At 42.4% G+C, this 16,026-nt stretch overlaps 1 protein-coding gene across 1 annotated transcript in view; it reads left to right on the top strand.

Moving 5' to 3' along the window:
- LOC131592114 (secretory carrier-associated membrane protein 1-like) overlaps window positions 1-15,723 on the top strand; it is an 86,906-nt gene extending 71,183 nt beyond the window's left edge. Inside the window, exons 6-7 of the mRNA XM_058863391.1 lie at window positions 6,095-6,272; window positions 15,650-15,723. Coding sequence (XP_058719374.1) covers window positions 6,095-6,272; window positions 15,650-15,723 — 252 coding nt within the window. The remainder of the gene's footprint in view (window positions 1-6,094; window positions 6,273-15,649) is intronic.
- Window positions 15,724-16,026: the final 303 nt, after the last annotated feature.

A 16,026-nucleotide genomic window follows, 5' to 3' on the forward strand; every position in this document is an offset into this window, starting at 1 on the left:
TTAGGATGGGCATCACATTTGCTCACTTCCAGTCACCTGTGACCTCTTCAGTTGACCAGGACTGCTGGTAAATGATTGAAAAGGACTTGGTGAGCTCTTTCATCAGCTTTCTCAGTAACCTTGGGTGGATCTCATCAGGTCCCATGGGCTTGTGCAGGTCTAAGTGGCATAGCAAGTTGCTGACCATTCCCTCCTGGATTATGGGGGCTTCATTTTGCACCATCTCTGTCTTCCAGCTCAGGGGGCAGCATACCCTGAGGACAACTGGTCTTGTTATTGGAGACTGAGGCAAAGAAGACATTTAAGTACCTCAAACCTTTCCTCATTCTTTGTCACTGTTTCCCATCACATTAAACAACGGATGGAGACTCTCCTTAGCCCTTCTTTTGTTGCTGGTGTATTTGTAGAAACACTTTTTGTTGTCTTTTACAGCAGTGGCCACATTAAGTTCTAGCTGGGCTTTGGACCTTCTAATTTTCACATCTTTATAGTTCTCCCAATATGTCTGCCCCTTTTTCCAGAGGTGGTAAACTCTTTTTTCCTGATTTCCAGCCAAAGCTCTCTGTTCAGCCAGGCCGGTCTTCTTCCCTGCCAGTTTATCTTTTGGCATATGGGGATGACCTGTTCCTGCACTTATTTTCCTCCTTAAAGCACATCCAATCTTCCTGGACTCCTTTGCCTTTCAGGACTGCCTCTCAAGGGACTCTCTCAATCAGTCTCCTAAACAGGCCAAAGGCTGTCCTCTGGAAGTCCAAGGTGGCAGTTTTCCTGACCCCCTGTAGTGGTTTAGATTCGCCAATTTGAGTTTCCCAGCCAATGCACCAAATAATGTGGTGGGTTTTAGCACTAGCTAAAATCACCAGGGTACTTACTCATTTCATGCTGTGAGATATGGATTAGGAGAAGGGCGAAACAGGCTTAAAAGGTATAAAGAAACTTTATTAACAGGACTACAAGAATAAGGAGCATCAGAATAAAACCTCCAGAACACCTTTCCAAACTTTTCCCAATTGACAACGTAGAGACAAAACCTGGGATATTAAAACAGTACCAACTATACAATAGTGTTTTCATCAGTCTTCATAGGGAGAGGAGTTTTCTCTCGTCATGCGATAGAGACTTGTGGACTTTGCTGAGCCTGAGAGTTTCCAGCCTGTCAGTGGCTGATCTGTTCCCAAGAGAAAGTCTCTTGAGAACATCTCTCGCTCAAGGACTATTTTTGTAAATAATTTATAGTTCTCAAAACAATATTGTACAGCTGTGATAAGTGTGTTTTTCTCTTGTTCCACCAATGGGACAAGAGAGGTGTTGTTCCATTTACCAATCATGTTAAACCTGTATTGTAACACCCTATAAAGAAGCTGAAAAGTTTGGAAATAAGCTCTTCTGATGATCCACTCTCTGCCTGTTGCATTGAATCCACGCTCTTTATTTTGTGTCCAACAATGACAGAGACTTCTCCACAAGAAACAGTTTTCTTGTGGCTTTTCATTTCTACGAATAGCAGCTGCCTGGGCAAATTCTGCCACTGTGCCTTCCTCCCATTTTCACAGCCCTCCTAGATGTGTGTCCATGGGCCATGAACTCAAGGGATATTATTTTAAGGATGAGTTATTCAAAGGCAAAGGTTCTTTCCATCTGTCTCTGTGATCATCTCTGGGAACAGGTTTTCTTCTTCTCTCCCTGGGGCAAAGGGTTTTCATCAGCTCTCCTCTCTCTGTTCAAGCATCTCATGGGATCACAGTTACTCCACCATCTGCTTGGCTTCATCAATGGATACCTCTGTCAGATCTACAGCTCATTCCCCCAATAGTCTTTCATGAATTAAAGGAGTTATTTTCAGACCATTATTGTCTATCTCCATGGCCCTACCAAAAGAATATTTCAGCCTATTAGAGCATCTCCTCATTCTCTTTCCATCTGAGGCTTGACTCCTTCTTTTACTGACCTTGATGTTTCATGTTGTCTTTCTACATGTCAATTATCCTTTTCTCTCCTTGGGGGGAAAAACCAGGTCTGCAGGTCTCATTGGTGTAGTGAAAGGGTTAAATCTTGCCTAGGCCACGACAGCCACGGTGTCGGATTTCAGGCCGGGCTGGTGCCTCTCTTAGCCCAGCAGCTTCTGGGAGGGAGCTGATGGTCCTCGGGCCTGGAACCGTCTGCAAGTGTCAGCAGCTATGGCCCGGCCCCGCCTGTGGCTGGGGGCCCCCCTGGGAAGGGGTTCGGCCACCCTGCTGGAATGGGACCTGGAGGGCTTCCCGGGAGTGGCCAGTGCCTCAGCAGGGCTCTCCTACCTTTCAAAGCCGGAAAGAGAGAGACAAGTTCCCAAGCTTGGGTTTTTATAAAGGTGGTATTCACAGAGGTGGACCTAATTTTCAATGGTGCAAAATGCTGTCAGTTCTCAGAACTGACCAGCTATTGGCCTATCTCAAGCACAGAAGAAATTCTTAGCAGCTTCTCTCAAAGAAATCACTTCTGTGGGTGGTTCTTATTACTTTTCCTAAATGTCGAACTACCACACCCCCCTCCTTACTTCTCTGAGAACTGAAAACTGTCATTTTTTTGATCACTATGACCAAGACAGCCTCCAACCATCACATCACCAACCAGTCTTTCTCTGTTCAAAAACAGCAGGTCCAGCAGGGCTTCTTTCCTGTTTGGCTCCCTTACCAGCTGTGTAAGGAGGTTCTTTTCCACACACTCCAGGAGCGTCCTGGACTGTTTCCTCTTTGCTGTATTGTATTTCCAGCAGACATATGGAAAGTTTAAGTCCCCCATGAGAACAAGAACTAACAATTGTGAAAATTCTCCTAGCTGCTTACAGAATATTACATCTGTGTCTTCATTCTGTTTGAGGGGTCTATAACAAACTCCCACCAGGATATCCACCCTGTTGTCCTTCCCCCTAATTCTTGCCCATAAACACTCAACCCTATCATCACTGTCATTAAAATCTAGACAATCAAAACACTCCCTTGTCACTAGAGGACACGAAGTATTGTGAGGGTTCCCAGAAATCACACACACAGCAGCCGCTTTTCGTGAGGCGAAAAAAAGCCTTTATTGCGGGCTTTTAGAACCCTATTTATAAGCTGTTCCGGTCAGGTCATCCTGATTGGTAGAAGGAACAACACCTCCCTCATCCGATTGGTGGGACAAGAGAGAAAACACTCTCGGAACATCTGTGTCTTGTTTTGGGAAAGTAATTCCTTATTTATACAAATAATCCTTGAGCGAGAAAAGGTTCCAAAGACTTTCCCTTGGGGCCAGTCAGTCCCTGAGAGCTTGAAATTCTCTCAGGTTTAGAAATCATGTCCACATTCCCTAATATACAGGGCTACCCCACTGTGGAGGCTAGCTTTAGAGCAAGCTGCAGGCCCCATGGCCTGCCAGACCTGCCTGAGAAGCTAGCCTGGGAATTTCATGGGAGGATTCAAAACAATCCTCAAAGACAGAAAACAGCCTGCAGGTGCTGTTTGTCTGTTCCCGTGTTTTCCTTGCAGGAGAAAGTCAGGGGGTGGTGAACCCCACTGACCAATGAGGGTAATGTAGCACTTTACTAACCAATAAGAGTTTCCTTTCTGTACTTTCCACGAACTAGTCTATATAACATGGCTGTAGCAATAAACTAGAGATTCTCTCCTGTTCTGACTCCCTTGAGAGTCCGTGTCGTTCTTCCTGCAGTTCCCAATTAGAACGACACCCCACCTTCCTTGCCTCTTCCTTCTGAAGTTTTTATAGCCATTCATTGCAGCACTCCAGCTGTCTGTCATCCCATCATGTGTCCGTGATGGCAACTATGCCATAGTTTTCCTGCTGCACAATGGCTTCCAGTTCCTCCTGTTTGTTTCCTGTGCTGTGTGCATTGGTGTAGATGCACCTCAGTTGGGCTAATCACACTGATGCCTTTTTTGCATGGAGAAGCCCTAATTCCTGCATGACCATTCACAGGTGCTTCTGGGATTTCTAACATCAATAATCCCTGCATACTTGCTGCTGTATAGATCTTCTTCCCCTGCCTCCACTGATATGGCAGACCGAAGGATCTTGCTAGCACACTGTCCCTCAAGCAGTGGTGTGCCACCCCCAGTCTTATCTCTATCGAGTCTGGTTTTATCCATGTCCCTCTTCCAATCTAATTTAAAGCTCTCTCAAGTAGCCCTGCTCACTGCTGAGCCAAGATTCTTTTTCCCCTTTGACACAGGTTGACCCCATCTGTTCTCAGCAGGCTCAGGGTCATGTAAACCGATCCATGATCAAAACCCTCAAATTTCTGCTGGTAACACCAGTCTCAAAGACAGGTATTCATCGGAATTATCTTCCTGTTTCTTGCCCCATCATTCCCTGCAACTGGCAGGACAGAAGAGAACACAACTTGTGCTCCAGATCTCTCAACCAGTCATCCCAAGGCCCTGAGGTCCCCCTTGATTGTCCACAGATTTCTTGTTGGTCTTCATTGATGACCACCTGGAAAGCCAATAGTGGGCCATACCAAGCTGGGAAATTTCTTAGTGATGTCCCTTACCTTGGCCCCAGGGAGGCAGCACACTTCCCTATGGGTTGGGTCCAGTTGGCATATCCATACCCCTGTTCCTCTCAGAAGGGATTCATCAATGACACCTACCCTTCATTTCTTAACTGAGGTGTTTGTGATGCAGGGGGTAGGCTGCTCTGCCCTAGGTGACCCCTCCAACCTGGAAGAACCTTCATTCACATTTTCATTTCCCTGGTCCTCAAGTTGCAGAGCCTCATACTTATTGCATAAGGGCACCTGGGAAGGTGAGTGGGAGGGGATTTGCCTGACAGAAATCCATTTCTACGCCCCTCCATCACCAAGGTCCCTTCCTTCTGCCTGGTGGTGGGAGGGTAGGGGATCCTTTGCTTCTTGTGATGTGGACAGTGGGTGCATTTGTTTAAGGGATAAATGAGTACAGCTCCACTAGTCAATCTCCTCCTCAGAGTCCCTAATACTTCTTAGCCTTTCTACTTTCAGCTCTGCCACCAGGCTGAGCAGATCATTCCCCTGATCTCTCTCTTTCTTTCTTCTTCTAATTTCCTCTTCTCAGAATTTTTGAGTAACTTAAACGGGCTTGGAGTTTGCTAAGTTGAATGGGCAAAGTTAATGCTTTGGGAAGTATTTCATATTGATTGAATGGTGCTCTAAACCTTTTCCCAAGGTTCTTTGATTTTCTGCAGTTGCCAGTAAAGTTCTTTTTTTTTTGTTTTGACCTCTTGAGAGCATCTTAGTATTTCTCCCATGCCTCTAACTCAGAGTACATTAACAACTGCAAGCCCTTTTAAAAGTTTCATTGAGCAAGGATTTTTGGGGCCTTACATCCCCCCAGTCTATATACTGGGCATATGTTCTATGGTATGGAATATCCCTTTGACCAGTTCAGGTCACCTGTCCCGGCTATGCTCCCTCCCAGCTTCTTGTGCATCTCCTCCCTGGCAGAGCATGAGATGTTGAAAAGTGCTTGACTCAGGGCAAGCACTGCTCAGCAACAATCAAAACATCAGTGTGTTATCAGCATTATTCTCATACTGAATCCTAAACACAACACTGTAGCAGCTACTAGAGAAGAAAATTAACTCTCCTAGCAGAAACCAAGAAAAATGTTCATTCATAGCTTAATAGGTACTTACAACCGTGTCAATCAGTAAAATTAAGATTTCTAAAACTTTAATATATAAAAATCTTCACTAGAATGTTACTGACACAGTAGATTCAAAAATATGTTTTCTTTTTGTTTTCTGCCATTGCTTTTAACATGCACCCTTAGCACATATTATGCTAAGGATACAGCCTATTTGTGTATTTAAATGTGTTGTTTCAGACAGTAGATAGCACACAGGTAAACTTGGAAACAGGTACAGGCATCCTACAGTCAAACTGCATGCACAGCAGGGCAATCAGAAGTTGTAGAATTTGTATGGGGGGGAAAATCTGTATATTCATTTTTGGATCCTCCCGAACAGATGAACAAACCAGATTTTTCCACCACACAGCTCTACTTCATGTTTGAGACTGCTATTACTCTACCAAGAAATGGAAGTTTCAGCATGCTTTTTTACTGCTTTTCCACCTCCCTAGGTGCATGGTCTCTACAGCACTACTGGTGCTATTTTTGAGAAAGCACAGCAGGAGTTTGCAACAGGAGTGCTGTCCAACAAATCTGTACAAACTGCTGCAGCCAACGCCACATCAACAGCAGCAACCGGTGCAGCTCAGAATGTGTTCAAGGGTATGTATGTATATACATTCTCTGAATGTAAAGAAATATAAAAAATCATGACAGTTCTCTTCCATTGTACTTTATTTTCCAGCCACTTATTATATTTCCTAAAAACATATATCAGGATACACACAGCATATTTCTTTCTTCTGCAGCAGTGCATAGGTAAAATGGGAAATGTTTATTTTATAATAAATTTATTTATTTTTAAAAGATAACCATTCTCTGCACTTATTTAAAATGTTGCATTTTGGAATAATAAGCTTTCCTTATTTAGGGAGGATAAGTAATTTCAACAATTGGCTTGAGAATGAATTGTAGTATATAATGATCAAATAAATATTAAGAATTTGGAGATTTTTTAGTGGTTCACCTTGGTATTTTTTTTAACTTCAAAAAAAGGACTTTGTCTCAATTTTTCTTTTCTTTGTAAGAACTGCTTTCTCTATTTCTGCTCTAAGTGGGGTAGACTGAGAGACGTAGAAGGTTAGGTTTGGCTATGCTTTTGCAATTTCAGCAGCTGCTAGAGGACAAATACAAGTAGGAACAATATAAATTAGTTTCTTGGTGTTTATTTAGGATAAGTCTTTTGATATAAACCTGTAAATTTGCATGAATACTATTATCTGTACTTGTTTAAATAGTGTTTTGGTCTAGAATTTGCCTGTACAAAGTTATATCATTTGTGTGTATCTATATTCATGGAGTATTCTCTACCTGTGAGAAATTACTATGGTGCAGAAACATTCTCTGTAATAGAATGTGCAATGCAGTGTATAGTTTAACTGATGGTTTCAATCACAGACCTAAATTATTATATATTTGCTATTTTTAATTTCAGTATTCATGTCTTGGGGTAGTCATTTTGTTGAAAAGAAACAAATATTTACCTCTAGAACACTCGTTTCATGCCACACTTCCCTCTTACATGCAGTGGTATTTTTATTGTGTTTGGGATGTGTAGATTTGTATTTAACAGTGGTAGTAAATCTCTAGCCTTATCAGTCACATCATTTACTGCTTGTCCAAAAATCTAAATATACAGTATTTCATTTTTTAAAATCAAGCTTTTTAAGCAATGGCATTTAACAGACACATGTCTGTTGGGGAAGATGAAACAGGGGAACCTTATGAATGATTGTTTAGCAAAATATTCTGAAAATATGAAACCTAGGATTGAAATAGAATAGAAAACTAGCTTTGAGGTATAGGATACTGTTAGTTACTATATAACCAAAGAACAATAGCCTAGCCAGCTGAAGGAGAATCCCTGTTGATGAAACAATACCCTTCTGCTGATAGTGAATCCAAAGGTCAAGCAGCAAGAGAAGAATTTGAAAAGTAGCTTTTAGAGTTTAAAATGTAACACTGTATGGTAATGTAGTAGTTTTTATAGTCTATATGTAAATTGTATAGAATGTGTGTTGTATACTGGTTGGTCACTAGGAATTAGAATATTCACCATAGAAAAAGATATAATGTATTGTAACAAGAACTTCACTCTCTTAATCTCTTAACTCACCCTCTCTTACCCGCTCCGACCCTCTTAACTTACTGTCTCTTACTCTCTCTTAACTTACCTTCTCTTAAGCTCTTCTTTTATTCCCTTCTCTTGCCCGCTCCTCTCTTAATCTCTTAACTTGCTCCCTTTCCCTTCTCTTAACTTCCTCTCTTACTCCCTGCTCTTACCCCCTCTTGCCCCTCTCTCTCTCTACTCCCTTAATTACATTCAGCCCTCATGCTCTCCGACCCGTCTCTTCACTCTCCTTCTCTGAGCACGTTTACACTGTGGCTGGCAGCATAACAGATCTCTTCCACCCTCTACCTAAATAATAAACTGCTTATACCTGAGCAGCCTGACCTTGGAGAAGTATCTCACCATGAGTGTGTTTTTTACACCAATACATGTCGCTAAAGGACACGGAATGATTCACATGAACACAACTCAGTGGTATGACAGGTATAAGAAGTAACTTTATTTTCTGACTCCAGTATTTATAGATTCTAGACTATGACCAAGGATTGGATAACTAAGTTACCACCTTCCCAATCACACTGGTCATGCGAAATGTCCATCAAAGGACGTTTCGCAGAAGGAATGTGTAAACAACTTATGCTTATAGTTACTTTCCTGGGAAAGTAACTAAAACTACTAAAACAAGATCAGGTTTAGTTTTCAGGGCGACAGATACATGTTTTCATTTTAATTTAACTCAGCTATTTCTGTGATTTCATGTAAGATGGGGGGGAAACAGTGTAGAGAATATTTTAACAGAAGGAGGGCATGATATTTCAGTAAAAGCCTGTCTGCACAAACCAGCCTTTGGAATAAGTAATGATATTAGTGTCCTTGAAACTCTTCTGAAGCAGCGAGAATGAAAGAAAAACAATAGCGTTGTGTACAGGAGAAAAAATGTAAAACAATATGTATTAGACAATAGTATCTTGCTAAGCCCACAGACCCTGTAAAACCCTATAAAAGTGTGCTAAAGATAGAAATAAACAATGTTCACCATACTTCTGTGAAGACTCGGCTGAATAGTCTGATTTCTCAAGAAAACAGCTTTTAAACTTTGGAATTAAACAAGTAAGAAATCTTCATCTTTCACAAAGCTAATTTTAGCTCATTGAACTGGAGGACTAAGAGGTTAAATTGGTGCTGTGGAACTGAACAATCCATAATGGTGCATGCTATCAAAATACTCTAGAATTGAATCAGGTCTTTCTATAAAGTGACATTTCTCTCCTTTGAAGGCTATTTGATATTCTTGGATTGCCTCATTAGTCTTATCCACAATACTTGGGATTTTTTTTAAACTCTGTTTTAGAAAATTAAAACAGGAAGGGACGCCATCTCACAACCTGTATAAGTACACACAGTAGATTAAATTAATTCAGTTCTTAAGGTGTATTAACTTTAGTAAGACAGAGCATAAAATTCTGAGGCCCCTCCATGTTCTGAATGTGAACAGACTTTGATAGATTATTTCTTTTTCACTGCAGTGTATTTATAATAACATAAGACTATTACAAAAAAGAAGACCTGCTGCTTAATCCCCTGATCAGGACTGTACTGTTAGCATGAAGTCCTTATTAGTATTCTTTCTTTTACCAGTTTCTTTAAATCCATATTGAATTTGGATAAATATAGTAGTTTCACCTATGTTGAAGTTTATATTAGTGAATGTACTTGTTTCTAAATATTATCTGCATCATGAAGTTAAAAGTAATTTAAATATTCTGTATAATAGGCACCCTAAATTTCTATGCTAACACTAAACTTAAATTTGGGTGGAATGTTATTAAACACTTCCCAGACAGAAGTCATGATTTTCTGTTGAGGTCAGGCATCACACCTCTAGCAGCTGTATATCAAAATTGGTTTTTGCTGAATCTTTTTTATTTAATTGAGGGTTGTATGTAGGAACTCTGTTATGGATTACTTTAGAGTTGAAATTAAGAAATTCTCTTGGATATCTTTTGAATATGAATCCCAGGGACATCATTCTTGCAATTGAATTTAAGTTCTAAGATTCCATAATTGCATACATTACCAGAATATATTATGAAAGAAACATTAGGAATAAAACCTGAATTTGACAGGCAAATTCCCCCCTCCCCCTCAAAGTTTAACTGTTCATTGGGAAGCATTTTTAATGTTATATATATAGGGATTGTTGATTTGTAATGTCATGGGTTGAATGTACAGATTTTAACTTCCTAAGTGAAATTCAAGGTTCAGTTACATGTGAATTATTTAAACCAGAAATATCTGATGCTTTGCAACCCTAAAGAGAGGGAGACATTTGGGTTTACCTTTGACAACAGAAGGCTGATATTTGTTAGAATATTTTGTACCTAACTAAAACTATATTTTACAGTTTTATTAATTAATCAGAGTATAGTGCCAGCTTAAGTTGTCATTTTGTAGTATTGTGACAAATTGAGTTTATAATATCAAGTTAAACAATGGAATGTCTGTAGTAATTGATCTGTAATTTAGGAGTTGGTTTCATCTATCTGGGGGACGTTTGTATATTTTGCAAATTACTAACAATGCTCTGCCATCCTGGTAAATGTCATAGTTCTCTACAAATGCACTTCTGTCTTGTTGCATGTCTGAGTAGTTCAGAAGCTTTGTATAGTTATTGTATTAGCCCAGTGTCAGAATAAAAAAAGATTTCTTTTTCTGAATTTTTGATCTGTATAGTTTTGAACAATATAGGGATTTTTCTTTTGAAGGTCAGGATAACATGCAAGGCAGATGATCTATGTAAGTGTTCTCAGGCACATGGTATGATCCTTGGGGTTTTCTGCATGAGGAAAGAAGTTGGACTCAATGATCCTTGTGGGTTCCTTCCAATTCAGGATATTCTATGAATTATAAAAACCAAGTGAATAGAATATGCACTAGAAACAGAACAGGACCTGTAAATTTATTTTACACGTATACCCACAAAACAATAGTTTTAATTTCTGGAACACTACTGATCATGTAAAACAGAGTTAAAAGGCTCAACAGTTTATAGTAAATACAGGAATAATTTATTCCCTACATATTGTAGAGAGACATGAGAACACTGCAGTTTCTATGGCAGATACTTGAAAACATTTTTCTCAAGTCTTGGTTTATCATACCTCATTGTCTACATACAACCTGTGTCATTAGGGAAATATGTGAATATGCCAGGAGAATAAAATTCCTGCCTTTGGCTACAACAAACACAGCATTCTATGTCAGAGAAGTTCAAAGAGTAGTTCAAATTTGTCAGGAAAATTAATCCACAAACACCAGAAGTTTATGTCCAAAAAGGAGACAGAGGAGTCCTTTTAATTTATTCAAATAAAGGGAGAGGCCATGGGGCATTCCCCTGGGGTCTCTCAAATTTCTGGAGGACGCAGCCTCCTTTTTATCCTAATTTCCTGGCCACATGTCCCTCTCTCTATCCCCATTGGCTGAGGTACTTGAGAAGTACAGACTTCCCAGAATGCCTGATTGTGGGTTTTCAAGCAAGGCAAGCACCCTGACTTAGAAGCCAGCACGGTGGCCCCCTTTGGCCAAGCGGACCATTTACCCACAAGACATCAATGTGATGGATGGCGTAGAATGGCGTTTATTACAGGAGAATTTAACATTTTATAACCTAGGGTCATTGTGTTACTCCCATCTGCTTTCGTCGCAGCTAGGTGCTATTGGCTAATTGCAGGAGGCCTTACTATCCTAACAGAAGGGGGGGTTTACTAACTTTCTGTAACATCCCGATATCTTTCGAACGCAAGGCCTTAAACAAAAACATATTCCCCTCTCTCTATGAATAACTAATTTTCTAGAATATAAGGTATATTAGTCTTAAAAAATTCTAATGTTATTTTCTATATATGTATCTCTAAACACTTTGTCTAACTTATCTATATTATAAAAGTTTTAAAAATGAATAATATAAACTTGAGTAAAATATAGGATACACTATACTTAACTAAAAAGCTAAAAGCTTATAAAATGGATACTACAGTTTTCATTAGTAAATATGAGGCACATGCGGTGACTAAGTATATTTTTAGAGCATCTGTTGCCTTTCTATAAACAGAATGTTAACTTTTTCTAGTCGGCTCTTAACAAAGGACACAAGCTTATTTAAAATACATGGTCCAAAGATTAACACACATAAAATCATCACAACTGGCCCAATCAGGGTAGACACCAGGGTGGTCAGCCATGGAGATTGGTCAAACCAAGATTGAAACCAGCTTTGCTGAGCTTCTCTCTCTGCCTTCCGTTGAGACAGCCTGTCTTGTAGCTCTGCCATGGTGTCTCTCACTACTCCGGTGTGGTCTGCGTAGAAGCAGCACTCCTCTTTCAGGGCGATGCAGAGGCCTCCTTGCTGCATGAATAGAAGGTCGAGACCTCGCCTGTTCTGCAAAACAACTTCAGAGAGTGAGGAGACTGATTTTTCTAGAAAGGATATGGATTTCTCAATTCTCTGTAGATCTTCATCTACAGTCATCTGTAGCTGAGAGAGAGACTGACTCTGGGTTACCAGGGCGGAGACACCCGTGGCTGCACCGGTCGCTCCCAAGACGAGCAGCATTGCTATTGACAGTCCTGTCAACAGCTCTCTTTTCTGAAGGCGGCCTGCTTGCTCAAGGTACTGGTTCACTTCTTCTCCAGAGTGGTATAGGACTCTGGGGATGATAACAGCTAATACACAAAAGTCAACAGAGGAGTTAAAGCTTTGGGTATAAATGCAAGGGCTTAGCCCACTGCGGTTGCAAACCCACATGCCAGACAAAGGGGCGATTGCCCATCTCTTGGACCTGTCCACCTGCACAGTGGTGGCACAAACTTTTTTGTCAACAACAGTGGCTTTGCCCACGCAAAACCCTTGCCCTGTCATGTGGCTGACGGTGATTCTGCGAGAAGGTGACTCACTGCGGCACTGGATTGGGGCTTCTGCGTTAGTCCACAGCGGCCGGTTGTTAAGGGCCACAGCCTCATAGTAAGGGGGCTGTGTGTCATAACACAGCCAGCAGGATTCTGTGGCATTAGGGTTGGATTGATTTAGAGGTAAAAAGGTGGCATCTAACATTCGATAGAGTGAATTGAAAGCAGTGGCTTCAGATCTTTGGGGAGAAGCTTCTCGCTTATGCAGTGGGTATAAACTATTAGATCGTGGGTTCTCAGCCTGTGCCACAAGGTTGGGGCCAACTGCTTCAGGTGTTATAACTGGGAGTCGGATAATTTGTACTGCTTCACCGGGATTTTTACCAGGTTTGTACAAGAATACTGACCACATTCTTCCAGTGGTCCAACCCACATCTGCTGGCTGCAGAACCTGCATGATCATTTGATGACAAACTTTAGATTGGTCATCATAAAAGCCATAAAACACTTGCCCTATGGAGTTGAAACTGGGCTGCATACAGCCTGCCGGACCCCAGGTTACCTGCAGAAACTCATCTGCTTTTGGTGGTACCCACCTGTTACTCAGGACTATTGTTTTGCACCCCCAATAGCCACAAAACCAATATCCTGGTTGGTGGCAGTAGTCTTTGCCTGGGTTAGCGGCTGGGCACCAGTATGACTGGTACAGCTCAAAGCAAGGGTGGATGTTATGAGTTACTATATCAGGGAAAATGTCTCGGATGAGCACAAAGAACCTTGGGGTGCCTGCTGTGACTACCTCTTTGATCACTTTGTTCGAGGCACGGCATAGGATCCACCTGAATGGTTGATGTGGGTTATATTCTGCACCAACCTGCTCGCTGTTAACAAGTGCTAAAAACAAGGTTACACACAAAAGTTGTTGTCGCTTGGGTTTCACAGGCTCAGGAGTTTTGGGCGTCTTCGGGTTGTCTGGTGGTTCATCGCCTCCTTCTGGCAGTGGAGCATATGCATCACGTGGGCACCCAATGATCAGGTCCTGCGAACAAAACCTCAGAGTTCTTGTCAGTTTCATTTTTAAGGTCTGGTTTTATTGACTTAAGTGGACACCACTTTACCATCTCTTTTCACTGCAGCGTACCCTCGCCCTGAGAGTACTAATCTCCAAGCTTGCTCCCACTCCCCTAACTCATTTCTGATTATGACCTGCGGGCCCTCTTCTAGAGCTCGAGTGGCCCAGTGTTTTTGGGAGGGACTGTTTATTTCATCTCCCCTAGGGAATTGGTTCAGTGCTAACAGTGCAGTTGCTAGCAAGCGCGCCTGGTCTGCCTGGGGAATGGAATTGGTAAAGCTTTCTGACTTTGCTAACACTTCTAGCTTGGCTTTCAAGGTCTGGTTTGCTCGCTCAACGATGGCTTGTCCTGTGCTGTTGTACGGGATGCCTTGCACCAGAGTAATACCCCATTTGGAGGCAAATTCCTGGCTCGGCTTTGAGATAAAATTTGCACCATTGTCCATTTTGATTTGCTTGGGGATGCCGAGCCAAGCCATGGCTGTTAGCCAATGCTGGATAGTTGCTTTGGAGTTGGTTTTCAGGTGCTGCGTGGCTGCAATCATTCCACTGTACATATCCACTGTTACTGCAAGCCATGCTCGGGGTTTTAACAGCTGGCACAATGTAAAGTCTGTTTGCCATATCTCTGAGGCTTTTAGGCCTCTGGGGTTGATTCCACAGGACCACAGTGGTGCCTTTTGGCAGTGGGGGCAGGAAGCTACTACATGTTTTGCATCAGCAACTGAGATTTCACATCTCTTTGCTAGTGCTTTGGCTCCGATGTGCAGGGTTTCGTGTAGCTGACGAGCTTCTTGTAGGGTCTACAATCCTTTTGCGGCAGCATGTGCTTTGTCATTGCCGACCTGGAAGAACCCTTTGATCGGATTGTGGCTGTTAACATGGATGACTGATATGGTACCTTTTCGAGAGGAGAGCGCTTCTTCTAGCATTAGAGCTGCTGTAGATGTCGATATGCCGGGTCCTGACATAGCCAGACAAAGCTTGGCTACAAACATTGAATCAGTTACAATGTTAAGATGCTCTGTTTGGAACAGTCTGCATGCCAGTACTATAGCTGCTACTTCCAGTTGCTGGACTGAGAGTGTACAATCAGTCGCTTTGACGCAGTGCCACTCGTCCTCTGATTGCCACACTGCAGCCGCAGTGGAGGTTGTGTAGGATGCATCTGTGAAGACTGTTGGTCCTGGCTGGGGCCGGTCCATGACCTTTTGTGGTAGGTCCATGTCGACAACAGCCAGCATCTGAGTCCAAGGGGGCTTTGCAGAATACTGAATCTCTCCGCCGAACCCAACCAGGGCTGTCGCCAGGTATTCTGACATCACTGTTGACTGTGTAGAGAGTTGCTTGTGGAAAGGCAGGAATATTTTGGCTGGCTCAATGCCAAGATGTTTCAGGGCAAGTTTTTTGCCTTTCATAATGAGGCTGCTGAGGTACTCAGCTCCTGGGGAAAATGCACGTGTCTGTTTTCCCAGGACTATCCACTGTATTGGGTGAGCTTTTTTTGGGGGGCCTTGAGCCAGTGCTCCTACTCCCCCTCCCTTTGTGAAGTGCACATACAGATCAAGTGGTACCTGGGGCTTCCACCTGGCGAGGGAACTTAAAGAAACCTGCTGTTCGATAAAGTCAAGAGAGTTCATTGCTTCTGCTGTCAAGGCTTTGTGTTCCCATGGATTTTTCCCTCTCAGGAGATCGTACAGGGGGGTCATCTTCTCAGGTGGGATTAGGACGATGTTGCAGAGCCATTGCAGGGATCCCACCAGCTGCTGCACGTCATGGAGCGTTTTGATGTCCCGACGGATCTTTATCTGGGGAGGGGATATGTAAGAGTCTGTGATCCCCACCCCCAAAAAGGTTACACACGGCCCCTTTTTTATTTTTGCAGTCGTGATTTCAAAGCCATTTGCTTTTAGAGTCTCTGTGATTGTTGACACTAACTGGTCTACCTGACCTCCCGAGGGTGCGGCAATCAGGATGTTGTCCATGTACTGGATGATGGTCGCAGTCGAGTTGCTATGACGGATCGGTGCTAGCGCTCGATCGACTGTGATTTGGCAGATTGTAGGTGAGTTGACCATCCCCTGAGGCAGCACTTTCCACTGGAAGCGTAGGTTGGGGCGCTGGCTGTTTGGAAACACCACTGAGAAAGCAAACCGCTCCCTGTCTTCTTCATGTAAGGGTATAGAAAAGAAACAGTCTTTGATATCAAGAACAGCACAGGGTTGGCCCTCAAGCACCATAGAGTTCATAGATAACAATGTTTGAACAGGTCCCATGGGTTGAATTTTCTTATTCACTTCGCGTAAATCGTGGAGGAGGCGAAACCCTTCTCTGGA

Source organism: Poecile atricapillus, chromosome W, assembly GCF_030490865.1.
Source record: "Poecile atricapillus isolate bPoeAtr1 chromosome W, bPoeAtr1.hap1, whole genome shotgun sequence".
NCBI classification, from domain to species: Eukaryota; Metazoa; Chordata; class Aves; order Passeriformes; family Paridae; genus Poecile; species Poecile atricapillus.